Source organism: Zonotrichia albicollis, chromosome 17 (assembly GCF_047830755.1).
Source record: "Zonotrichia albicollis isolate bZonAlb1 chromosome 17, bZonAlb1.hap1, whole genome shotgun sequence".
Classification (NCBI taxonomy): Eukaryota; Metazoa; Chordata; class Aves; order Passeriformes; family Passerellidae; genus Zonotrichia; species Zonotrichia albicollis.
This window is the reverse complement of record NC_133835.1, coordinates 1,466,891-1,490,992: the sequence shown is the minus strand read 5'-3', so window position 1 is coordinate 1,490,992 and position 24,102 is coordinate 1,466,891. Positions and strand designations below refer to the sequence as shown.

At 60.7% G+C, this 24,102-nt stretch overlaps 1 protein-coding gene across 7 annotated transcripts in view; it reads left to right on the top strand.

The window, feature by feature from the left end:
- The window catches only part of DLGAP4 (DLG associated protein 4), a 155,974-nt gene that overhangs the window by 91,879 nt on the left and 39,993 nt on the right, over nucleotides 1–24,102 (top strand). For 3 of the 7 annotated variants that reach the window (XM_074553675.1, XM_074553674.1, XM_074553673.1), the window contains 6 exons: nucleotides 1,426–2,443; nucleotides 3,621–3,770; nucleotides 9,143–9,360; nucleotides 13,368–13,482; nucleotides 16,179–16,229; nucleotides 17,297–17,543. In XM_074553675.1, the coding sequence (XP_074409776.1) occupies nucleotides 1,493–2,443; nucleotides 3,621–3,770; nucleotides 9,143–9,360; nucleotides 13,368–13,482; nucleotides 16,179–16,229; nucleotides 17,297–17,543 (1,732 nt within the window). In that variant the 5' untranslated portion in view covers nucleotides 1,426–1,492. Of the gene's footprint in view, nucleotides 1–1,425; nucleotides 2,444–2,967; nucleotides 3,022–3,620; nucleotides 3,771–9,142; nucleotides 9,361–13,367; nucleotides 13,483–16,178; nucleotides 16,230–17,296; nucleotides 17,544–24,102 lie in introns of all 7 variants that reach the window. The other 4 variants (XM_074553677.1, XM_074553676.1, XM_074553678.1 and 1 more) reach the window with 4 other exon arrangements.

The window sequence follows — 24,102 nt, the reverse complement described above, 5'->3', positions numbered from 1 at the left end:
CCATCAAGCCATGGAATAAATTCCACTTCTTTTTCTTTTTGTGCTTCCAAACAATTATTTAAAGCTCTGGCTGCTTTTCATTATTAATGCATTTTTCCCTGAGTGAGGAAGACAAGCCTGTGGATTCCTGCCACCCTGCAGTGGTCACTCCACTCCCACACCCCTTTGCTGGCCTGGCTGCACGTGGGGGACAAGTTCCTGGAGACTGGAGACCCATTCATGGCTGAAAAGGAGAAGGCAGGAGCACAGACTGCCACCTGTGCTCCTCACAGGGACATACCCTCTACATCTGTTAAAAGTCAATTTCTCTTTTTTGAGCAACACTCAAACTAAACCAAAAAGGAACTAAGAAACTAAACTAAAATGTAACAGGAAATAAGAGTTCATTTATACACTCTGTGATTTTAAGTTGGTTTTGAGTATGGAAAATCAACTTATTGACTGACAGCTCAACACATATAAATGTTCATTGATCTTTCTTTTAAGCAAACCCAAAAGGTTTGTCATTTTTCCCTGTATAACACAGTAAAGATGAGGATCCCTCTGAACCCAGCAGGATGAGGCAAGACCACTGGGGAGATGTTCAGTGAGGATCCCTCAGGGGATCCCTGTGTCCCAGCTGCCTTTCCACCAGCCACGGGGATTCTGTACCTGCTGAAAGGAAAGGACCAACCCCAGCCCCTCACTGTGGCAGAGGGGACAGAGGGGCTGGCTGGGGCTGGCACAGGTGACACAGATCCCCAGGAGTGGTGCAGCCCAGCAGGAATAATTGTCTGAGCAGCCAACAGCTTCTCAGGTCAGGCTCTGAGTGCTCAGAAACACCTCAGCTCTTATGGAGCTACTGACACACTGTGCTCCAGGGCAGAACCTGCCAGGAAGGCAGCACTGGCTGCAGAGGAGGTGTTTGCCATGGTGTCACATTAGCACAGCTGTGGGAGCTGTGCCAGCCCTGGGATCCATCCCCTGGGAACCCCTGGGAACACCAGGCACCCTGCAAAGCTGGGCTGCCTGGCTCCAGACTGGCTGGGCTCAGCAGGACCTGCTGGGCTCTGACAGCAGGCTTTGCTCCCTGCTGAGCAGATGGGCAGAGCAGGGCCCTGCTGGCAGTGCCTCTGTCACGCTGTCCAAACCCACGTGCAGCAGCAGAGCAGCAGCAGCAGTGTGGTTGAGCAGCCTGTGGCTGGGCACTGAGGCACACGAGCGCTGCAGCTGCAGTGGGAACGTGAATCCTGCCTCTCCTCTGCTGGGCCTGCTCTCTCCAGCTCCTGGTCTCACATCCTTTCTCCTCCCCTCCTGCCTCTGTCATCCTGCTTCTCTCCCTTGTCCCTTAACCGTGGTGGCATTTGCTTTCAGAAGGGGACAGGGATGTGTCCCCAGTGAGGAGTGGGCTGCCATAGGGGTTCACAGTGCTCTCTCTTCCTCCAGCTGCAGGGAGGTCTGCGAGGGCTCTGCCACACCGTCCCTGAGCCATGGTCTAGGAAGCACCGGGACCATGAAGGGCTTAGGAGACAACAGAAGCCGCCATCTCTCCGAAAACCTGGACTCCCCTCAAGACTCTCTTTATGCCCCCCAGGACAGGAACCCTTATCTCCTCAGCCCCACCGACTCCTTCACCATGGATCCCCGATTCCCGGCCCAGAACACCGTCCACGGCGACTGTCTCCTGCCGCTCAACAACCAGATCTCCAACAGCAGCACCTTCCCCCGCATCCATTACAACTCCCACTTCGAGGTCCCGGATGAAAACCCTTTTCCGAGCCATGCCCAAGCCACAAAGATCAACCGCCTGCCTGCCAACCTCCTCGACCAGTTTGAGAAGCAGCTGCCCATCCACAGGGACGGCTTCAGCACGCTGCAGTTCCAGCGCAGCGACGCCAAGCACCGCAGCGAGAGCCCAGGCCGCATCCGGCACCTGGTGCACTCCGTGCAGAAGCTCTTTGCCAAGTCGCAGTCCCTGGAGGGCCCCGCCAAGGGCAACGTGAACGGGAAGAAGGGGGCAGATGACAACAAGCAAAACCGGAGGAGCAAGAGCAAGGACCGGGCCAAGACCTCCGAGCCCAAGCGCAGGACCAGGTCCAACATCTCGGGCTGGTGGAGCTCTGATGACAACCTGGACAGCGACACCTGCAGCTACCGCAACCCCATGGGGCTGATGACGCTGGGCCGGCAGCCCGACCACAGCCAGCCAAAGTACTTCATGCACGCCTACAACACCATCAGCGAGCACATGCTGAAATCCTCCAAGAGCAATAACGACCTCAAGGTCACCCCTTGCACCAATATCCCCATCAACAACGACTCCAACTACATCAAGCGGGGCTCCTGGTCCACGCTGACGCTCAGCCATGCCCGGGAGGTGTGCCAGAAGGCCTCCGCCACCATCGACAAAGCCTTGCTCAAATCCAAGTCCTGCCACCAGGACCTGGCCTACCACTACCTGCAGGTGGGTGCCACGGGGCAATCCGGGGTGCTCCGTGCAGGGAGAGCACAGAAGCTCAGGGACATCCTCTCGGTGGGCACCCATGTGACCTTATCCAACATCTCCACATGGTTCAGCTGCCACCTCAGGTCACACTGCCAGGAGAGGGCTGGGGCGGGCCCTGGGAACAGACCCCTACTCCTCCTGTGGGGACACTGATGCTAATGGGGTCCATCTCCCACAGCTGTCCCAGCATGTCCCTGTGAAGGGGACATGCCAGACCACCCACTCTGCTGGCTGTGACCCCATTCCCTGCAGGCCTCCCACGTGTCCCCACTGCCTGCCCAGGCCCTGCAGGTGCTGGGGACACTCCTGGGCAGGTGGGGACATAGCTGCCCCATGTGGCTGTTTCCCCTGAGTGCCCACATGGCCGGGAACGCTGAGGAGCCACATCTCACTGGGCACAGCCCCCAGGCCCCACGGAGCCCCCTGTACCCGAAGGTCAGCAGCCCTGACTAACGCTCCCCCCTTATCTCCACGCATCCCAGGACGCACCGGCATGCCCGGCCAGCCCTGCCCTGCCCAGCTTCCCCGGAGCACTGGTAGGAGCCCAGCGGGCAGGGTGGGCACAGGGCAGTGCCAGCCCCGCTTGCATGGCCTGCATGGCTGATGCTGCTTTGAAACCCTGGCACCTGCAGCTCCAGCTCTGCAGCAGCTCCGAAAGCAGCGCTGGAGCAACGTGAACCTGGTTGTGCCCTAGAGAGGAATGAAGGCAAATAAACCAGGCCTGGGTGGGGGGAGGAGGGGACCAGCCTGTGCATGGAAATCTCTAGCATCCTTTTAATGCAGAGGTGCCAGGGGCTTCCCTGGCTGTGCCCAGCCAGGTTAGAGGCTTTAAAAACTGATGAATTATTGAAGCACACTCAGCTTCCAATACCTCGCTGGCCATGGCTGCAAATCAAATTTCCAAGGGACTGAACTGACTGCATCAGGAACACCAGCAGGGAAAATGATCTTGCCCTGGTTTCTTTTTCTTTCCCCCGCTCCTTCCCGTTAAGCATTTGAGGTTCAAGAGCTGCAGGCAAGCAGCTGTTCCCTCAGGCTGCGGCACCGAGCCCAGCAGGCAGCCCCACAGCCCTGGGCTCGGGGTGCAGGGCTGCCCCGCTCCTTCCCCCCATGTAATGCCTCCGTTTCTCGACAGCCTGCCGCAGGGCTGTGGGCACAGCTGGGCGGCACGGGCCTGGCCAGCAGCTGGGCAGCGCCACCGCTCGGCTGGGAGGACACGGCCGCCCCGCAGGGCTGGGACCCGCGGCCCCTCAGCCCCGCGCCGACCGACGCAGGCAGCGCCCAGGTAGGGATCTGTTCGGAGCAGGAGCTTCTGCCCAGCTCCTCCTGCTCTGGTCCTCCTGGCACCGCTGCCCAGGGGCTCAGCCTGCGCCACCGGACTCGGAGCGGGCAGGGAGCGGCCAGCAGCCACGAGTGGCGTGGCAGGAGGGACACAGGGGACACCAGGGTGTGACAACATCCCCAGTGCTGGGGCAGGCCCTGTGCTCGGTTCACCACCAGGACCTCGGGCACCCAGTCCCAAAACCACGGTGCCTGGTGCCCCCACACAAGCTGACAGGACACAGGTGCTTGGGCTCACCTTGTCCCCAGGTGTCCAATGCCAGCCCCAAAGATCAGGACACAGGGCTCAGGGACCTCATGGGAGGATGGGGCCATTGTATCCCAGCCTCTCCTTGGCACAGGAGAGGCGATGGAGAAGTCACCTCTGGAGCCTGTGTGTGGGGAATGTCCTTCTGCAAGGCCATTATGTCCCCTGTCACACCTGGGGACAGAGTGAGGAACAGCAAGGATCTGCTTTCCCAGTGCCTGGGGGACACAGGGCCCTGCCCTGCTGCAGAGGGCACTGCTGCCAGGCAGAAATGCCCAGTGGGTGCCAGAGGTGCAGGGACACAAGGGAGGGCAGGAATGGGATGGGGACAAACAGGACAGCCCAGCCTCCAAAGCGATTCACCTCTCCTGCCCCATTTGAAAAGTCCTTTGGGGATATTTTGGGGATTCATCAGCAACCGTTGGGGGTCCATGTGATGTTTCCAGGCCCTGGAAACATCCATAGCCAGATGTTGTAGCTGGTGATTGCCCAGCCCCAGGTCCAGCCCTGCCCCATCAGGGTAGGGGTCTCTCAGATCAGTCCCTAGGATGACACAGCTCCATCCATCCTTAGAGCACAGGCCCCAAGGAGGGAGGCTGTGCTCCACATCCCCAGTCCCCCTGTTCCCATGGGCCCCTTGGGCAGCTGAGAGTGCAAGGAGAGAGGCCGAGGAGCTCCAGGAGTGAGCAGGAGCTGTGGATCCACAGACAGCACCGAAGTGAGGCAGTGTGGTGGCTCAGAGGGGACAGTCACCACTGACCTGATGCATCATCCAGACCAGCCTCCCCATCCCCACCTACAGCCAGACCACCCCAGAGCTTCCTTAACCCCCAGGAGCCCTGAAAATAATTCATCATCCAGAGTGGGTGGCCTGAGCAGTGCCAGTGCTGAGTGCCTCACGCCAGCCCCGCCGAGCTGCTGTGGAGCAGGAGCACAGCCCAGCCCCTTCCCGAGGGTGCCCTGCCAGAGGGACAGCCTGGCTGCAGCTTGCTGCTCGAGGACATGGCTGAGCCCATGGGACAGCACTAGGGACAGGGAGCAGCGCTGTGCCCGCAGCAGTGCAGCCTGTGCATGGCCCTGCAGCCCTGCAGCGCTCAGCTGGGCTTCTGTGCTGCATGTCCGTGTGTGCATGGCAGAGCTGGCACTTGTGTGATGGAAACCCTGTTTGCTCCTGCAGTCTCTCCCCCTGCCCTGCCCCGAGAGGAGGGAGTGCTGCAGCTCCTGCCAGAGCCCAGCAGGGCAGCTCCCCTTCCCCTTCCCCCTGCCCCTGCTCTGTCAGGGCTCCAGGGACTGGGAGTGCCCCAGGGGAACCTCCCCCGTGGCCCTTCCCTCATGGCAGGAGAGCAGCGGAGGCAGACGGTGCTGCTGGCTGGGGACTGTGCAGTGCCCGGTGACAGTGCAGTGTGGCGGCAGCACCAGTGACAGTGCAGTGTGGTGGCACACTCGGTGACAGTGCCGTGGTGGCAGCAGTGGAGCCCAGCCCCAGGGGTGGACACATGCCTGGATCCCACACCCCTGCACCACATGGCACCACATGAACCACGACTGAGCACAAGGAAGGACCCACATCCCGCAGCCCCATAAAGTCTCTGGACCTGGGCATCCTCTTGCTCCCACTCCTTCCACAGCAGCCAAAGCACAAGGGGCAGAGCAGCAGGAAGGGCAGCAGGGCCCCACCAGCTGTGAGGAGCTGCTCTGTGCCCGGCCTGGGTGCCCTCACCCCACTTGGACATGACACACATTCTGTGCTCAGAGCCCCAGGTGTCACCTGCCAGGAGCTCTGCTGCCACCGAGGGGCTGCACTGGCCACTGGCAGGTCTGTCCTTGATCACAGCAGCCACTCTGGCTGTCATCCCAGGGCAGAGCTGCACACTGCAGGACAGGCTCCTCATGTCCTCCTGCACAGAAGCACCCAGAGGACCCCAAACAGCACCCAAAGAACCCCAAACAGCACCCAAAGGACCTGCACTGCTTTTGCAGGGTCCCCAGGGCACCTGCTTGTCCCTGCAGGTGTGACACTCAGGAACCACTTGTCCTGCTCTCTGTCCCACGGGAGCTGTGGCACCTGTGGACATGCTTCAAAGTGGGGCAGTGGATTCAGGGGTGTCCTCTCAAGCACCTTCCTTCCCTTGAGTGCTGAGCTGGGATGCAGAGCGCCTTGAGAGCAGCTCTGTGCCCTGCTGCCTTGCCAAGGCACAGAGCAGAGGGGAGGCAGGGAAAGCAGGATTAAGGCACCTTGGTAAGGGCCAGGTGCCACTGGAACTGCCTTTGAGAGCTGTGCCCAGGGAGGCCAAGGCCAGGAGGCAAATGCAGCAGCCATGGCAGAACTGAGCAGCTCCCAGCCCGTGCCCTCGAGCAGTGGCAGCAGAGCAGCTGTGAGACCCTGAGGTCTGAGAGCCCCCACTGTCCTGGGCTGGGCTCAGCACCCCTCACTGCCCCACACCATCCAGCACAAGCCCTGCACAGGCACCCCTCACTGCCCCACCCCATCCAGCTCTCCAGCCCCTCCTGCCCCTCACCAGGCCCTCCTGCCCCTCACCAGCCTTTCCTGTCCTTCACCAGGCCCTCCTGCCCCTCACCAGCCTTTCCTGTCCTTCACCAGGCCCTCCTGCCCCTCTCCAGCCTTGCCTGCCCTCACCAGCCCTTCCTGCCCCTCACCAGCCCTTCCTGCCCTCACCAGCCCTTCCTGCCCCTCACCAGCCCTGCCTGCCCTCACCATCCCCTCCTGCCCCTCACCAGCCCTGCCTGCCCCTCACCAGCCCCTCCTACCCCTCTCCAGCCCTGCCTGCCCTCACCAGTCCCTCCTACCCCTCTCCAGCCCTTCCTGCCCTCACCAGCCCTTCCTGCCCCTCACCAGCCCTGCCTGCCCTCACCAGCCCTTCCTGCCCCTCACCAGCCCTTCCTGCCCCTCACCAGCCTTTCCTGTCCTTCACCAGGCCCTCCTGCCCCTCACCAGCCCTTCCTGCCCCTCACCAGTCCCTCCTACCCCTCACCAGCCCTTCCTGCCCCTCTCCAGCCCCATGCTGGCCCAGACCCCACAGGCAGAAGGTGCAGCTCAGCCTGAGGAGAAGGCAGGCAGTAAAATGCAGTCTGCAGTCAGAGCTGACACCAAGGTGATCGATATAAAAGTGATTCTCAGGGTCCTTGTCTCCTCTGGAAAGGGTCAGAGCCAGGCATCTCAGTGACTTGTGGGACCCTCCCAGTGACCTGTGGGATTCTCCCAGTGGCAGGGCTCAGCTGGAGCCAGCAGGGTCCTTCCTGGCCTCAAGGCCACCGGTACAGACAGAGGCAGCACTCCCACCCAGCAGGGAAAGGGTTCTCAGCTCTTGCATTTACCAGGACCTCAGATTTGACAGCCACAGCCCCTGAGCTGGACAGTGGTGTGGGCTTGGCCTGGGAGCCATGGCCAGGCATAAAGATGGCAGGAGCAGAGTGGAAAGAGTTGAGAGATTCCACTCCAGCAGCAGTGGGCCCAGGGAGGCCTGGCCAGTGTGTGTGCCTCACATGGGAGACTGGCTCCACTTGGGTCCCAGCTGGATCCCACACACCTGGATCAGCCCTGCCTCTGTTCCATGCCCCCAGGAATGTGGGTGCTGGGCCATGGGTGCACTCCAGGCAGGAGCCTGTCCCCAGAGGAGCCCCAGGGGTGGTTTGGGGGCTGTTCCAGAGTGGGCACATGGAGCAGGCTGGCAGGACACGGGCTGAGTCCCTTTGGGCAGGAACAAGCCCTCAGCTGTGAGCTGTGCATTGAGCCTGCACCTGGACACAGCCTGCAGACCTGAGCCTCACCTGGAGGTGCTCCAACCCAGCAGCATCAGACACAGCCTCAGACTGGCCCTGGCTGCCAGGGAAGCCCTGCTGGGAGCAGGGATGGGAACAGGCACTGCAGGGCTGGCTCCTCACAGCTGCAGCACAGCCCTGTGTCCCCAGAGCACTGTGAGCTGTGGCTGCTCAGCCCCACGGCTCCCTGGGCAGCAGGGCACGTCCAGCAGCTCCATCCAGCAGAGCCAAGCTGGAATCTCTTGTCAGCACAGGCTGTGCTCAGCACAAGGGCTGGCACTGCTCCCCATGGCATCCCAGCTGCTGCCCCAGTCTGGGCTGCCCTGGCACTGGGGTGGCATGGACATGGCTGCAGCCTCACCTCTGGCCTGGCTGCTCCTTGGCCACGTCCTCAAGGGCAGGACAAAGGCCAGCAGCAATCCAAGTGAGCCACAAAGCCAAGGCTTGCTCCTGAAACCTGGGCCTCCCCATCTCTACCCTGACTTGTCCCACACCACATGTGGCTCATCCTGGTCACTCCTGGGCACCTGGCTCTGCTTCTGGTCCCCCCCACACAGGATGGGCAGGGAGGTGATGGCTGCTGTGGCTGCTCAGTGATTCAGGCCTCCCATGGCACCAGCAGCTCACTCCTGGCTAGTGAGGGAACAAGAGACAGTGTCTGCCTTGAACTGATTGTGGAGTTGTCGCCTTGCTGGGGTTAGAAGTGCTTTTCATGCCCACGGTGCCTCTCATCTCTCAGCAGAGATGCCAGCACAAGGTCTGTGTGCCCAAGCTGCTCTAGAGGGACTTGTGAGAGCCTAACTTGGTTTCAGAAAGTAATTTCAGCCACTCAGAGTCACATTCAACTCAAAACCTTAAAGAGCCCATGAAGGTCTGGGCTCTTAGCCCCAAGCCCTGCTCCACAGCAGCACTTTTATGTTCAGTGACATGGTCTGTGTGATGAACAGCCAGGTCCAGCCCTGTCCCAGTGCCCCACAGCCCAGTGAGACCGTCCCCTCTCCCCCTGTGACACCTGGCATTGTGCAGCTTGTCCTGGCTGTGTGAGCATGTCTGGGATGGAGGTGTCCAGCGGCAGGGAATGGCTGTGATGTGCTAAAACAGAGGCCACCAAAGCAAGGGCTGCCTGGCATGAACTGCTAAGGGAGGGTTGTGAAGGATTTGTGTTGTTTATTCCCACTACACCACAGCAGAAGCACAACCATCTCCCCAGCTCCCCACGATCCTGCTGGTCCCAGGATGGTGGGCTGTGCCCTCCCTCACAGCTGCTGATGCTGCCCTTCCTCCTGCAGGTGCCCCACGGGGAGTGGAACAGCACGCTGTCCCGGGACAAGGACAGCGAGATCCCGTGCCGGCGCATGCGCAGCGGGAGCTACATCAAAGCCATGGGGGATGATGACAGCGAGGACTCAGAAACCAGCCCCAAACCATCCCCGAAAACTGCAGCTCGGAGGCAGAGTTACCTCAAGGCCACACAACAGTCCCTGAGTGAGCAGAGCACCACACAAAGGTAACGCTGGACCTCCTCTGGGAGCTCTGCACAGGCCCTCAGGGCCACCTCTGGAACAGCCCTTGGGTTGCAGCACCCCACAGAGTGTGGCACCAGAGCCCAGCAGGGCTCCTGCACCCCACAGAGTGAGGCACCAGAGCCCAGCAGGGCCCCTGCACCCCAGCTCTAACAGAGACATGTGGAGACAGCAGGACAGGAGAAGATGTGGCACCCCATCCTGGTGATTCCCAGTAGCCCTGGTGTTAGGAGCTGCTTTAGGTCCCTGTCCCCTCAGCCATGGGGGGAGCACTCCTCTGATGGAGCTGTGGGGATTTCCTCTCCAAGCATCCTCTGCTCTGGGGGAATGCAGAGATCCCAAGCCCAAGAGGCCCCTTGACCATGGAAGCTGCTCACCCAGCACGGCTGAAGACACAGCCTGTGGGACTATGCCTGGAGCTGCTCTGCTCCACAGCTGTGCAGGTGTTCCAGGTGTTTCACCTCTGGAACAGAAAGGTGGCACACTGGGCTGGAGGATATCCTGAAGGGCTAAGAGGTTTTTGAAGGAGGAAGACCCACAGTGGTTTGAGCCAAAGCCAGGGGAGCAGAGCAAGAGCTTTGCTGGGCCAGAGGCTGGTCCTGCAGGAGGGGCTGTGTGTGAGCTGGGCAGTGATGCTGTGCAGTGTCCTCAGCACCTGCTCCACATCCCGGGACAAGGCACCTGGGGGCTCTCAGTGCTCCGGGTGCTGCAGCTGGGGCTACAGAGGAGCTGCTGGGGATGAACTGCTGAGGCTCAGCAGGCAGAGAGAAGTGGGGTGCAGGCAGTGCGGGGGCACCTCACAGAGCCTTTGTATCAAGACCAGGTGCTGCTTTCTGCTGGGAGACAGTGACAAAATCAGCTGTGGGGAGCCCTGGAAATGCCTGCTCTGGATCCATCCCTGTTCCCAGCCCTCACATTCACCTTAGGGGAGCAGGGTGGTGTCCTGGAGTCTCTGATGGAAAATTCCCACCTAGAGAGGCTGGGGCTCCTTGTGCCCATGCTGCCTGTCCCTCGGGATGTGGCTGCCCTGAGTGCTGGGCTCAGCCAGGGCCGGGCCAGGCTGGGGAGGCTCTGGGAGCACAGCGGGTTGGGACAGAGGGATCGGCTGTGAGGGCTCTGAGCACGGCCCTACAGGAGCTCTGCGGGGCGGGACCCGGCGGAGCCTGGCCGGGAACGGAGCCGGAGCTGGAGCTGGAGCTGGGGATGGAGCTGGGACTGGAGCCGGAACCGGGGATAGAGCCGGGGCTGAGACCAAGGATAGAGCTAGGACTAGAGCCGGAACAGGGGATAGAGCTGGGACTAGAGCCGGAACAGGGGATAGAACCAGGACTGAGACAAAGGATAGAGCCAGGGCTGGAGCTGGAACTGGGGATAGAGCCAGGGCTGAGACCAGGGACAGAGCTGGGACTAGAGCCGGAACAGGGGACAGAGCCAGGACTGGAGCCAGAACCGGGGATAGAGCCAGGACTAGAGCTGGAACAGGGGACAGAGCCAGGACTAGAGCCGGAACAGGGGACAGAGCCGGGACTAGAGCCAGAACTGGGGATAGAGCCAGGACTAGAGCCAGAACTGGGGATAGAGCCAGGGCTGAGACCAGGGATAGAGCCAGGACTAGAGACGAAACAGGAGATAGAGCCGGAACCCCTATTATATAAAAATATAATAACTCTGAAGGAGACAGAGGTGGGCTTTTCTCTGCTACCCATAAAACTGCCTAGTCCAGAAAGCATCTGGATGCTTTCCAGTATATAGATGTTTTTCCCTCAAAATGTATGCTCTTTCTCTGATGGATACATTAATCAAATCACATTTTTAATAATTTAAATACGGTTAAGGATTAAATACTTTGGCCCTGGCTCTTTACCTAAATGTGTGGATTTTACACCAGTAACACTGGTGACTTAGTGTGGGTTCCTCATTATTTATTCCTGTGTTGCACAGATTGCAGTTTGTTTCTGTGTCCTCTTCAAGGGTGAGACCCTTCACAGTGGTCATCTGGCTTAGCTCTGTTGCAGTGACTGCAGTCAGAACCGTTGACACAGGGGATAGAGGCGGGACTAGAGCTGGAACCGGGAATAGAGCCGGGGCTGAGACCAGGGATAGAGCTGGGGCTGGAGCTGGAACAGGGAACAGAGCCGGGGCTGAGACCAGGGATAGAGCCAAGAATGTAGGCGGGATTGGGGCTGGAGCCGGGAATAGAGCCGGGACGGAGTCGGGAATAGAACTGGGGATGGGGATGGAGCTGGGGTCTGGCTGGAGCCGGGAATAGAACCGGGGATGGAGCCGGAGACAGGAATAAAAGCGAGGATGAGGCCGGAGCCAAGCATAGAACCGGGTATGGGGCCGGGGCCCGGCTGGAGCCGGGAGGAGAACCGGGCATGAGGCCGGAGCCGGGAATAGAACCGGGAATAGAACGGGGGATGGGGCCTGGGCCGGGGACCGGCCGGAGACGGGAGTAGAGCCGGGGATGGGTATAGGGATGGGGCCCGGCCGGAGCCGGAGCGGAGCGCGGCCGCCCCCTGGTGCCCGGCCTTCGCCGCCCAGCGCAGCCCCGAGCCCCGGCAGCCGAGGGACCCCGGGCTGGGGCTGGGCCGGGGGGGACGCAGGGCCAGCCAGAGCCAGGGTAAGGCACAGGGCCGTCCCTCTGCGAGGGTCTCCGCCCCTCCAAGAGCTACTGTGACTCGGTTACCCCGCGGGCAGGCGGGGGAAGGCCGGAGGGGTGGCACGGAGGGGAAGGCCGGAGGGGCGGCGCAGGGACACTGCCTACACCAGGACGCGGCTGGCTCAGGGCATGAGCTCACGGATAAAAACCTCAGCATGAGGGAGAGCCGGCAGTCAGCAGAGAGCCCAGCACTGGGGTGTCACATGGCCCGTGGTCCCCAAGACCCCAAGACACCCCAAAGGTGTCCATCTCCCCTGGCAGAGGGGACAGTGCCCCGCACCCATCCCACCGCGGGATGGACACCTCAGAGTTCCTGTGGGATGCCCACAGGCTGCACAGAGCCTGCCGTGCCCCCAGCTCTGCTGTCCCCAGGCAGGTGACAATGGGAGCTCTGTACCCACGGCCCTGGTAGACGTGGGGGAGGCGGCCATGAGGGCCTGTGTTGGGATCACAGCCCATTCCAGAGGGAGAGGCCCCACAGCTGCCCTGGGCCACTGTGGCTGGCGATGTCCCCTTCCGTGTGCACCCAGCCTGTGCCCAGGACTCCTTCACACACAGTCTTGTGGTGGAACAGAGCCCAGGGGAGCCCCATCCTCCCCCATCCCTCCCTGCCCCCGTGTGCCCGGGTCTCAGCCAAGGTCTGGCTGGGTCAGGTTCAGTGAGAGCCCTGCTCTCCTGTGCACAGCCTGCTGCTCTGAAACTGCCCAGGATGTAGTGGCAGTTTCTCCCAGCAAAGCTGTACTGGAAATACTGATCCTCTGCTCATGCAGCATTGTCATTCCAGCTAGGTTCCCACTGGACTTCTTCCAGATAATCTATACAAATGTAAATATATGTATCTTGCAGTTGTTTCCAATTGCAAAGTCCACAAAACACAAATTAAAAGTCATTTCTCACCTTGCCTCTCCCCCCTTTTCCAGCAATCTAGGCAGTGCTGTGCCTGGAGGCTGGCACAGATCCCACATGCTCCCTAGGGCCCTGCTGGACTAAGTTGGCATCTGCAGTGCATTCCTGGGGCAGCAGGACCCGAAATCTTGTCCCTCTCCTTCCACTGCACCCCACAACCCTTTCCCTGTGTGCCATGCCCAGCCAGGGGCTGGCAGGGCAAGGAAGAGCTGCCTTCTCCACAGCCGAGCAGTGGGCACAGTGCCCAGCATCACCTCAGTGCTGCCATGTGTGCCTGTGCCTGTGCCCGTGCCTGGCAGAGGGCCCATGGGCAGGGGGCTCTGGCTGTGGGCAGGGGGGTCTGGCTGTGGGCAGGGGGGTCTGGCTCTGCCCCAACTCTGCCCCTGCCATGGAGACACCCTGACACCCTCTCTGTGCCAGCAGGAGCCTGGACCGCCTGGACTCTGTCGAGATCCTCCTACCTCCGAAGTTCCCCACCTGGGAGGAAGAATACAACCAGATCTCTGACAGTGCCAACGAGTCCAGCTGCATCAACCAGGTGAGGTGCTGGAGTGCTGGCCCACGGTGCTGGCACAGGCAGTGAGGGAGGAGGCCAGCTCAGGGGGGGAAGGAGCATCTTCTTCCCTCTTCAAAGCAAGGCACTGGCTGTGCTCCAGGAGCTGCACAGGCTGTTCCCTGGCAGCTTTACCACTGTCATGGCCAGCTCTTTAATCAGGATTCCTATTAGACCTCCTTCCTGCAGCTTTGCCTCCTCTCACACTGCTGGTGCAGCCAAAACCCCTCTGCCACAGATATGGTAACACAGAGGGTGCCCCACCGTGCTGGGGGAAGCTCATGGCCGCTCTAGGTGCAGGGTCTCACTGTGTCACTCCCCAGAACCATCTACAAGGCTGCTCAACCTTGCTGCAAGCCCCTCATGCCCACTGGGTTTGTCCAGAGCCAGGGCCAACCTCACCTGATGATGTCCAGCCTGGGACCCTGCAGGGTCACCAGGGACAGTCACCCTGCTCAGCTCAGAGCCTCACCCCTTGTGCAGCAGACTGGACCCAGGAACAAGGAGCCCACAGCTGGGGAGGCTGTCCTGCCAGCCCACTGGGGATGTCTCTTTTGGATATTCCTGGGCACCATGGCAAAGCCAAGGATGCCTGTGAGATGCTGGCAGAGGGTGGCAAACCCCTTGCCACAAGGTGAGCTCATGCCCCAACCACAACATTTGGGATGCAGTTGATGCAAAATGGGTCTGACTTCCCACTTGATGGATGCAGATCCCACTTTGGGATGCAGTTGATGCAAAATGGGTCTCACTTCCCACTGACTTCCCTATGGCTGTGGGGTTGCTCTGGAACTCCCTGGGGCTGGGATTGCTCTGGAGCTGCCTCCCAGGCCAGAGATAACTGGTGCCAGGATGAGCAGAGGTTCTGTGTGTTCATCTCAGCCCTTGCACCGCAGGGCAGCAATGGCCCCACAGCTTTGCCCAGTGAGCCCTGTCACCCCAGGCCTCCATCCCACCTGTTCCTGTGTGTCTGCATGGGCAGCACCCCCACACTGCTCTGTGTGTGTGCAGGGGGCCAGAGCAGCAGGGTGGGCATCAGGAGCCCTGGGGGAGGGGGGACAAGGGCATGTCCTGCCTGTGTTCCCATCCAGGCCTGGGAGGCACTGAGCCCCTTGGCTGGAGTCTGCTGCTGCCCCAGAGCGGTCAGAGCCTTGGAGAGGAGCTGGGGGAGCAGGGGCATTGCTGGGCATTCCTGTTGCCTGTGGCCAGTCCTGACCCTTGTGCAGCAGCAGCAGCAGCCTGTGCTGGGTGTCTCGGTGCAAAGCGGGGTGAGCACCGCCCTGTCCTCGTCCTTTGCGTGTCAGTCCATGCTGAAGTCCCTGCAGGAGACCGTGGCTCTGTGCTCTGTCCATGTCCAGAGCTGCTTCCACGAGCTGAGTGCAGCCCCCCCACAGAGACATCAGGAGGGGCTTGGAGCTGAAGGGTCTGAGCAGCCATGATGAGCCAGGAGCTGCCCAGGCAGCCAGCCCAGAGCCAGGCTGGTGGCACTGGGGTTGCCGGGGACACCCCAAATGCCACAGTGCCTGCTCACGTGGGGGGCTGCTGCCAACACAGGCACTCTACCACTGTCCCCTGAAAACCAGAGAGCTCAGCTGCAACTGGTCAGGATTGAGAGGCCTCCCACAGACACACAACAGACTCTGTGTGTCTGTTGATCCAGAATGGAGCTGGTTCATGGTCAGTGTATGCTGGTCTCACCCATCCCAGTGCCAGAGGAGTTCCTGCCCTGCCCTCACTCAGTGTGACCTCCACCACCTTCCGTGTGTGTCCAGCCAGACCCCAGTGTCTCACCACATGGAAACACCCCCAGCTCTGACAGACAAGTCCCCTCTGCTCGGTCCCACTCAGCTCCACCTCTGGCAGTCCGGAGATCACCAGGTGCATGTCTCAGCACCTCCTGTCACACCAAGAGGGACAGAGCTGGTGACCCCAACACTGCCAAGCCCCACCATGAGCTGTGCCCTGTGCAAGAGGGCCAGGCCCATTCCCAGAGCCAAGCCCCTTCCCTCAGGCACACTTTGAACCTAGATTCTCTCTGAGAGGGTCATCCAGGGCAGGTGGTGCCAGGCAAAGCCCCGAGGGTGGAGAGGAGGAGGAGGCAGCCGTGCCCCCGGGCAGTGCAGTGTCTGTCAGGGCTCTGTATGCTGAGTGTGTGCCGTGGCTTTGCTCTGCTGTGGAGGCAGAACAGCTTCTGTGTGGCTTCTTCTGGCACAGGGGGACAGCAGTGAGGTGGCCAGGCCAGCCCTGCAGGCTGCAGGACAGCTCCCCCCACACAGAGCACTCGGGCTGCCCACGGCTCTGTGGGCTCTGAGGTGTGGCCAGTGCTGGGGGCTACCCAGAGGTGCCCAGTGCCACTTTGTGCAGCTGCCCCTGTGTGCAGAGGGCTGTCCCAGCACGGTGTCCCCAGTGTCCCCTGTGGGTGCACACAGCAGGCTGAATGCTCAGCAGCTTCTCCCGTGGTTGAGGTGTCCTGTGGAGCTTTGCCGTGTCCGTGCCACTGTCTGAGGGGCGTGTGGCCTCGCTTGGCATCTTCTGAGCTCTGCAGTTTGTACTGAAGTGTCAGCAGCAGTGGGCCCAGGGACAGCCCCCTGCTCTCCTTGTGCTCAGTCCCTGTGCAGTCACTGTCTGTGTGAGGGGCTCCCTGTTCTTGGCCTTTAACCTTCTCCAACTCTTTCTTCCAGATCTTTGGACCCCCCTCACTTATCCCTCAGATATTTACCCATGGAGAGCAGGTATTGTCCCACTGGTGTTTCTCTCATCCTTCCTCATGGAGCTTTCTGGGGCCAGCCTGGACACCCGTGGCAGGGTGTGAGGTGGGCTCTGGGGTCAGCCCATGCCCAGGCCAGTGGCAGGAGAAGGAAAAGAGGAGAAGGAGACAGCACTCCTTACCCAGGCACTGCAAGGCAGCTGGAGAGCTTGAGTCCTGGGCCCAGCAGGGGCTTAGGGACCCTCAGTTTTAAGGGGAAAGCAGATGAACTTCTTAAGCCAAACTTCGTGGAGCTCAGATGCCAGTGCTGGGCAGAAACAATGTCCTTGTGTGCCGGGAGAAAGAAAGGGCCAGGAGAGATGGATGTGGGCAACAGGGCCAGTCTCAGCATCTCTCACCTGTATTTCAGACCAGTCTGCTCTGGGCTGGGCCTGGTTTGACCTGGCTGAGCCTCTCCCAAGACTGAGTTTCCCCAGCAGCTGCCAGGGGACAGCAAGGCAGGGCTGTGGGCAGGAGGGAGAAGGGGAGGGCAGTGGGAGAGCTGCCCCTGCCCTGCTCACCCCTGGCCACAACCAAGCCCTCTCCTGGCCCTCACCAGGGATGGGGCTGGGGTGGATTCTGAGACCCACCCTAGGCAAGTGTGGGGGCTGTCCCCCAGCCCACAGCTCTCCCCTGCTGTCTCCCCACGTTGCCCCCCAAGGAGCAAGCATGCCCTGGTGGGCTACACTGAGGCTGAGGTATCCCAGCTGTGCTGGGACAGGGCCCTGGTAGTTTGCACTGGGATTTTGGCCACACAAGCTCTCAGCAGCAGGACAGGGGGTGTTTCAGGCACTGTGCTGGTAAGTGTCCCCTGCTCCACAAGCTGGGACCCTCTCCCCTCCAGGGAGGGGCCCTCTTCCCTCTCTCAGCAGAGAGCCCAGCAGCACTGACCACTGACCGCTGGACCTGCTGTGAGCGGGACCTGCAGGAGCGGCCGGAGGGCGAGGAGCAGTACTGACGGACAGACGGACGGGAGGGGAGGGGAGGGGAAGGGAAGGGAAAGGAAGGGCGGCTGCAGGCGGGGGCTGACCGGGCTGCCGTGTCCCCGTGCAGGCACCCGAGCCGGAGCTGGGGGAGCAGTACGAGCCCGTCTGCGACTCCACCTACAGCGAGGCCGAGTCGGCGGCCGCGGAGGTGCTGGACCTGCCCCTGCCCAGCTATTTCCGATCCCGGAGCCACAGCTACCTCCGCGCCATCCAGGCGGGCTGCTCCCAGGAGGACGACACGGGCTCCGTGCGCTCCATCTCCCCGCCGCCCACGGGCAGCCTCAGCGGCAGCAGGACCCTGCCCACCAACAGCAGTGAGTGCCGCGCCGTGCGGGGACCAGGACACGGGCATGCGAGGCGCTGGGCTCGGGTGCCTGCATCCCCAGCCGTGGCTGAGCGTCACTTTTGGGCCGTGTTGGGGCTTGCTGTGTGCCCGAGAGGATGGGCAGCAGCTGGGTGTGGGTGCTGGAATGGCAGACGGGCTCTGGGTGCTGTGTCAAAGGAGGTGTGACCAGCAGGTCAAGGGAGGAGATTCCTCCTGCTCTGCTCTGCTCTCATGAGACCCCTCCTGCAGAGCTGACTCCAGCTCTGGGGCCCTCAACACAAGAAAGATGTGGAGCAACTCCAAAGATACCACGGAGATGATGCTCCAAGGGCTGGAGCCCCTCTGGTCTGGAGATAGGCTGGGAGAGTTTGGAATGTTCAACCTGGAAAAGAGAAGGCCCCAGGAAGATCTCAGAGGTTAGGGAGGTGCTTGCACAGGGTGCCCAGAGCAGCTGTGGCTGCCCCAGGGATGGGAGTGTCTGAGGCTGGACCAGGCTGATCCAAGGTTGGACAGGGTGTGGATCACCCTGGTGTAGTGGAAGGTGTTCCTGCCCGGAACTGGGGTGGGACTGGATGAGCTTTAAGCTCCTTTCAACCCAAACCCTTCTGTGACTCTGTGGTGACACATAGAGAGAACACAATATCCCTGGCTTGCACTGAGTTTCAAGGCACCAACAAGCCTCCCCAAGCCCCAGAGCCCACCATCCCGGTGCTGAGCCATGGCAGCATTTCCATGAGGCTCCAAGTCACTTGATTTGCCTTCCTTTGCATCATTTTCTCCAAGGCAGCCTGTGCCCTTCCCAGCTCTGGCCAGCCCCAGTGCTCAGATGGGGCTCAGGTGTAGCACAGGGTGTGAGGAGCTGAGGTCCCATCCTGGGGATAATTTTGGGAACTGGTTACCAAAGGTGATGCCTTGGTGTTCCTCAACATGGTGGTGCTTGTTCATGGTGCAAGGCAGATGGCAGAGCAGGCAGGAGCAATGCAGAACCTCCCTAGGGCTGTCTGTGGAGGCAGCACATCCCATCCCATGGGTCCCCAGCAGGATGGGGCCTCTCAGCACCAGCCCTGGCACCAAGGGGGGTTCAGAGCAGCCTCAGCTCATCTGCTGTGGGCAAAGCTGCCACAGCCCTGGGATGGCATGGGATGGGATGGATGGGATGGGATGGGATGGGATGGGATGGGATGGGATGGGATGGGATGGGATGGGATGGGATGGGACGTGATGGGCTGTCACGGGAAGATAGCACATCCTGACTCTGGGTAGAGTGAGGAATGGGCTGCAGGCCTTCCTCCCCAGAGATATGGGCATGGAACATCTCCCTTCAGTGGTCTGAGCTGCAGAGCCATCCCAGTCAAGGTCCCCAGGATGAGGCAGGAACTGGAGGATATCCCTGGGAGGGATGGGCTGTTTGCTCAGCCCGGTCCCTCCTTCCTGCCACCCTCTCTGCTCTGCTGTGACCCACTCTTCCCACCTGGCTGCCCCTGTCCCCCAGCCCTGTCCTTGCTCTCAGTGCTGCCACAGGTCCAGGCTGGCACTGGGCAGCAGCAGCAGGCACAGCACAGAGGGGGCTTCCAGAATGCCTGGGTGCTACCTCTCTCTGACATGACCCAACACAGTTCTGTTGGTTCCCAGAGCATCCTCCAGCCCTTCACGTTGGCTGCTGGGCCTTGGGGAGGGTTTTGGTGGAGGATTGAGGAGCAGAGAGAAGCATCTGTGGTTGTGCATGCACAGGATGTGGGAGGCAGGAGACACATCTGGACAGCACTCACACCTCTAATCAGCCATCTGGGCTCAGTTCCCTTGCAAATCATGGAATTATTATGATTGGAAAAGCCCTTTAGGATCATTGAATCCAAGTGTTAACCCATCACTGCCAAGGCCGCCACAAACCCATGTCCCCAAGTGCCACATCCACAAGATTTTTGAACACTTCCAGAGATGTGTTCCATCACTGCCCTGGGCAGCTGTGCCAGTGCCTGAGCACCGTTTCCATGAAGAGCTTTCCCTAATAACCAACCTAAACCTCCCCTGGTGCATCTTGAGGCCATTTCCTCTCATCCTGCCGCTTGTTACTTGGAAGAGGAGCCTGATCCCCACGTGGCTGCACCCTCCTCTCAGGGAGTTGTAGAGAGTGAGGTCCCCCCTGAGCCTCCTTTATTGCAGGGTGAGCCCCTCAGCTTCCTCAGCTGCTCCTGGGGCTCCAGCCCCTTTCCCAGCTCTGTTTCCTTCCCTGGATACATTCCAGCCCCTCAATGTCTTTCTTGTCACAGGGGCCCACATGGACACAGCACATGAGGTGTCTCACCAGTGCCCAGCACAGGGGACAGTCACAGGGGACAGCCACCCCATGGCTGGTACATGTGGCCTCTTGCCCACCTGGGCACGCCTGGCTCATGTTCAGCTGCTGCCAGCCAGTACCCCCAGGGCCTTTCCTGTGCACCCCTGAGGCTCTGAGGGCTGGTGGTGTAGGAGAGGGGCCTCCAAGCAGCAGGTGGCAGCTTGGTGGCATCAGCCTGGGCACACGGGGAGGGGTGGTGGGTGCACTGTCACCTGCAGCTGTAATGGTCACTTGTGGCCTCTGCTCCATGCAGGGCTCTGGGATGACACCATTAAGAGCCCTGAGCCAGACACATCCCAGGGACACCTTCCTTCATCCAGCATCTGTGCACCAGCCCAGAGCAATGGGCACCACCACGCTTTTGTCTGTGCAGGGACACATCCTAAAGCAGCCACAGCAGCAGTTCTGGGGCCAACACAGGCCTCTTGTTGCTTGAGGGCCGTGTGGGGGCTGCATGCTGAAGCAGGGGGATTTGGGCACCGCCTGAGGCAGGAGGAGGGGCAGCAAGCTGCACGGGGGTGTGTGGGGAGCACGGGGGAGAGCTGACAGCTGTCACACCCCTGCCACGCCGGTTCCTCCCACTAATGCCTGTGTCACCGGCACATTACAAGGCAATTAGCTCCCGTTTGACAGCCAGCGAGACAGATGATGAGCTGCCCTTGATCAGCCTTAAACAAAGCTTTGTGCCTCGCACAGCCGGAGACTCAAAAGCCCCTGTGGAACCCATTCCTCTAATTGCCAGGCGTGCAGTGACAGCCGCGCCCCTCCCAGCACCACAAAGGGCTCCCCAGCCCCGGCTCCTGCTTATTAGAGGCAGCTCTGGGAATTACTTGTTTAATAGACTGCTTGCAATGCAGAGCAGAGTATTTGATGTCCAGGGGAAACAGGCAAGCAGAGGTGAGCAAGCAAATACAGCAGGGAAAGCTCGCACCAAGCCAGTTCTACTCAAGCTCTTCCCAAGCCTCCTTGTGCCAACTGGTAACACCACCCTTGCTCAGAGCATCCTGTCCTGGCATTCAGCAGCCTGCTCCCAAAAAGCTCGGGTGTCCAGCTCCTTATCCTGTCTCCAGATCTCCTGCAGGGAGGCCAGGGCTGCACACACCTTGTGCCCTCCATGTGCCAGAACTTTTCCAAGCCCAGGCTGGGCAGGAGAGCACTGCCTGGGAGAGATACTCCCAAAGGTTGGGACAGAACAACTGCCCTCTGTCTCCCACCTGCTTCCTGTCTTCTTTTTACTGCTTTTGTTTCCCTGTTTGTGACTAAATGAGAGAGCTGGCTTCAGGGCCCATGGTTGTGCTGGGGGAAGGCACACAGTCCCCTGGCACTGATGCTCTTGCAGGGGCTGCAGGGCTGTGCTTAGGAGGAAGGACAAAGTGCCTGCCCCCTCCAAGGGCTGGCTCACTGTGGGATGAGTTTCCACAGCTCCTGGGAAAGTCGTGTATCTTCCTCCTCCTCCTCCTCCTCCTCGGTGTGCCGTGATCCCGGGCTCTGTGTGGGCAGGCAGTTTCTGTTGCACTCCTCTTGGCTGTCATGGCCTTCTCTGCTGTGTGGGGAAGCAGCATGGTGGGAAGGCACAGGGAGCTCACACCAGGCCAGGAGCCATGGCCGGGCTGGGGCTGAAGCACCACTGCTGCCCCTCGCTAATCCCATCGGCCTGAGCTGACCCCACACAGCCTTTGGGAGGGACTGCTATCATTCCCTTCAGATTTTCTCCTTCTTTTTGACCTAGATTTCACGTTCCAGAAATAGCTTTCTCTGACATACAAGCAGGAAAGGGATTAGAGGGAGAGCGTGTGTGTGTGTGTGTATGTGTGTGTGCCAGGGAAAGATTTCTGTTGCGTGCTCCATCAGTGTTTGCAGAGGAAAAAAGGGCACGCACACACGTTCTGGGATGTATTCATGTGTCTGTGGGACAAAAAGAAATTCATGACAGCTGTTTCTGTCCACATTTGCCAATTCATTTTTCACCTCTGATCTGTCCCTTGTTATGATGGAAACTCCAGCACCGCCCCGTGCCCAGCCAGCGCTGCTTTTCCCCCGGAAGCCGTGCCCCGGCCACAGCCCTGCCCTCGGCTCCACCCCCGAGCCCAAACCATCCCTGCCTGTATGTGTCCTCTTGGTGCTGCCAGGTTTCAGCACTCCCACGGGCAGCACCGAGGGCTGTGAGCTCGCTGCCTGCTGCAGGCACATGGCTGGCACCCAGAACCAGCTGCAGTGGGTTTGAGCCCACAGAAATACCCAGGTCCCCGGGAAGGGGCGGCTGCAGCCACACTGTGGGTGCTGTGCTGGCACAGACGGGAGGTGAGCACGGCTCCAAGGTCCTGGCCCAGCCTGCCTTCTCCCAGCAGGGATCATCTACAAAGGAGTAGAAACAAAGGCAGCTGCCAGCATTTCCCTTTGCTGACATGGTCAGAAAGACAAGTCCTTCTTGTTGCTTGCTTTTATCAGCTTTGATAGCAGGAAAGGGAGTTGGTGCTGTCCTCGTGGGAGAGGAGAAGCCAAAGCACCAAGGGGTGCCTCAGCTCGCTCAGAGCTCTGGGAGGGCAGCACCAGGAGTCCGTGCCCAGTGCTGTGCTCTGCCCATGAGCAGAGCTGGCTGGAGGGCATTGTGTCAGGCACACAGACTCCTGAGGTCTCTCCTCAGGCCAAGGGGCCTGATGGCATCCCCACAAGCTGGCTGTCCTTGTGACCCAGGTGAGCACAGAGCTGCCCTGACACCACTCAGTCACAGGTGCCCCTTTGTGTCCCCTCTGTTGGTGATGCTCAGCCTCTCTGTGGCTCCCCAGAGCCACAGGGCTTGTGCCATCTCTGGGGGAGTCCCCTCAGCAGCCAAGGACAGCCTTAGCTGAGACAGACACACTTGTGCCAGGAGAGCGGGGCTGGGTGGGGTTGAGCGAGGCTCTGCAAACAGCCTGGAGCATTGTCAGGATGTCAGACAGTGCAGGCAAATGAGGGTTTCTTTGTGTATGTCTTGGTTTGGGTTGCTTTTCTTCTCCTTCATGCTTTCCCATTATCTTCTCCATCTCCTGAGCCATGACCTGGGTATTTGTGAGGGTTCAGGAAGAGACTGGCAGTTCAGAGCTACCTGGGAGACCCTGAACTGAAAACACGTTTCCTTTTTTCTTTGGTAGGCAGCGGAGTGGGGAGACCCTAGGCTGAGGGTCCCAAAGCTCAGGGCTGACTCTGTGACCAAATTCTCCCTCAGCCCCATTGTGCTGCTGCTTCCAAGAGCAGAAGCAGCAAATCCGCAGCGATTCAGTTGCTGAACGCCGAGGGCGGCGGCGGCTCGGTCCTGCCTGCGGAGCCGGCAGCGCTTGAGCTCGGCGCTTTCCCACGGCGCTTTGATCGCTCCTTGCTGCACGCCAGCCCTTCTCCGAGTGCTGGGAGCTCAGCGAGCCATCAATAAATCCCAGCACCGAGGAGTGGTGGTGGCAGCGAGGGGCCGGGGCAGGACACGTTCTGCTGGCAGGGGCAGCACTGGGGCTCGCACGGCCCAGCCCTGCCCAGGGCCCTGCACCAGCAGTGCCCGCACCCGCTGCCCATCTCGGTCGCACAGAACGACTCCGGCCTCGCAGAGCTGTCCAGGGCCAGGGGAGCCTTGTGCTCATCAGCTCAAGATGTGAGGGATAGAGCTGGATGCTCCTGCAGCACCCAGCGTGGCTGTGCCCGGGGCGCAGACCCGCGTGGCTCTGCCCAGCAGGTTCTCCCGCAAGCCGCACGCTCTGCCAGCCCTGCTCCCCTCCACACCTGTGTCCTCCATCAGCCCTGCTGTGGCAGCCCCAGGGGAGGCTCAAAGCACAGCCCCAACACACCGCCCGCACCCGCTGAGCCTCCGATCCCTCTCCCCACGCCCAGCGGGGCAGAACTCCATCAGCAAATCTAGGACCAGGGAAAAACACCCACAAAGAAACCTCCTCGTCCCACTTGTTCATTTTCCATGTATTTCCCTCTGCACCGGAGGGTTCCTCTCGGCGATGCTGCAGGAGGTGCGTGGCTGCGCCCCTGCCCCGCCGCCCACGGGGGTCCCACCGCGCCCGCTCCGCGGCTGGAGCGGGGAAAGCGGGAGCGTTCCTTCAGCCAAACCCACGTTTGCGCGTGGGTGGGACCGCGGCCGCGCTGGGGAGATGTCACCGAGACAAGGAGACAAAGCTCCCGCGTGGGGTGGGAGCGGCGCCCGCTTTGTTCGGCAGCGCTCGGCTCCCCCCGCGGC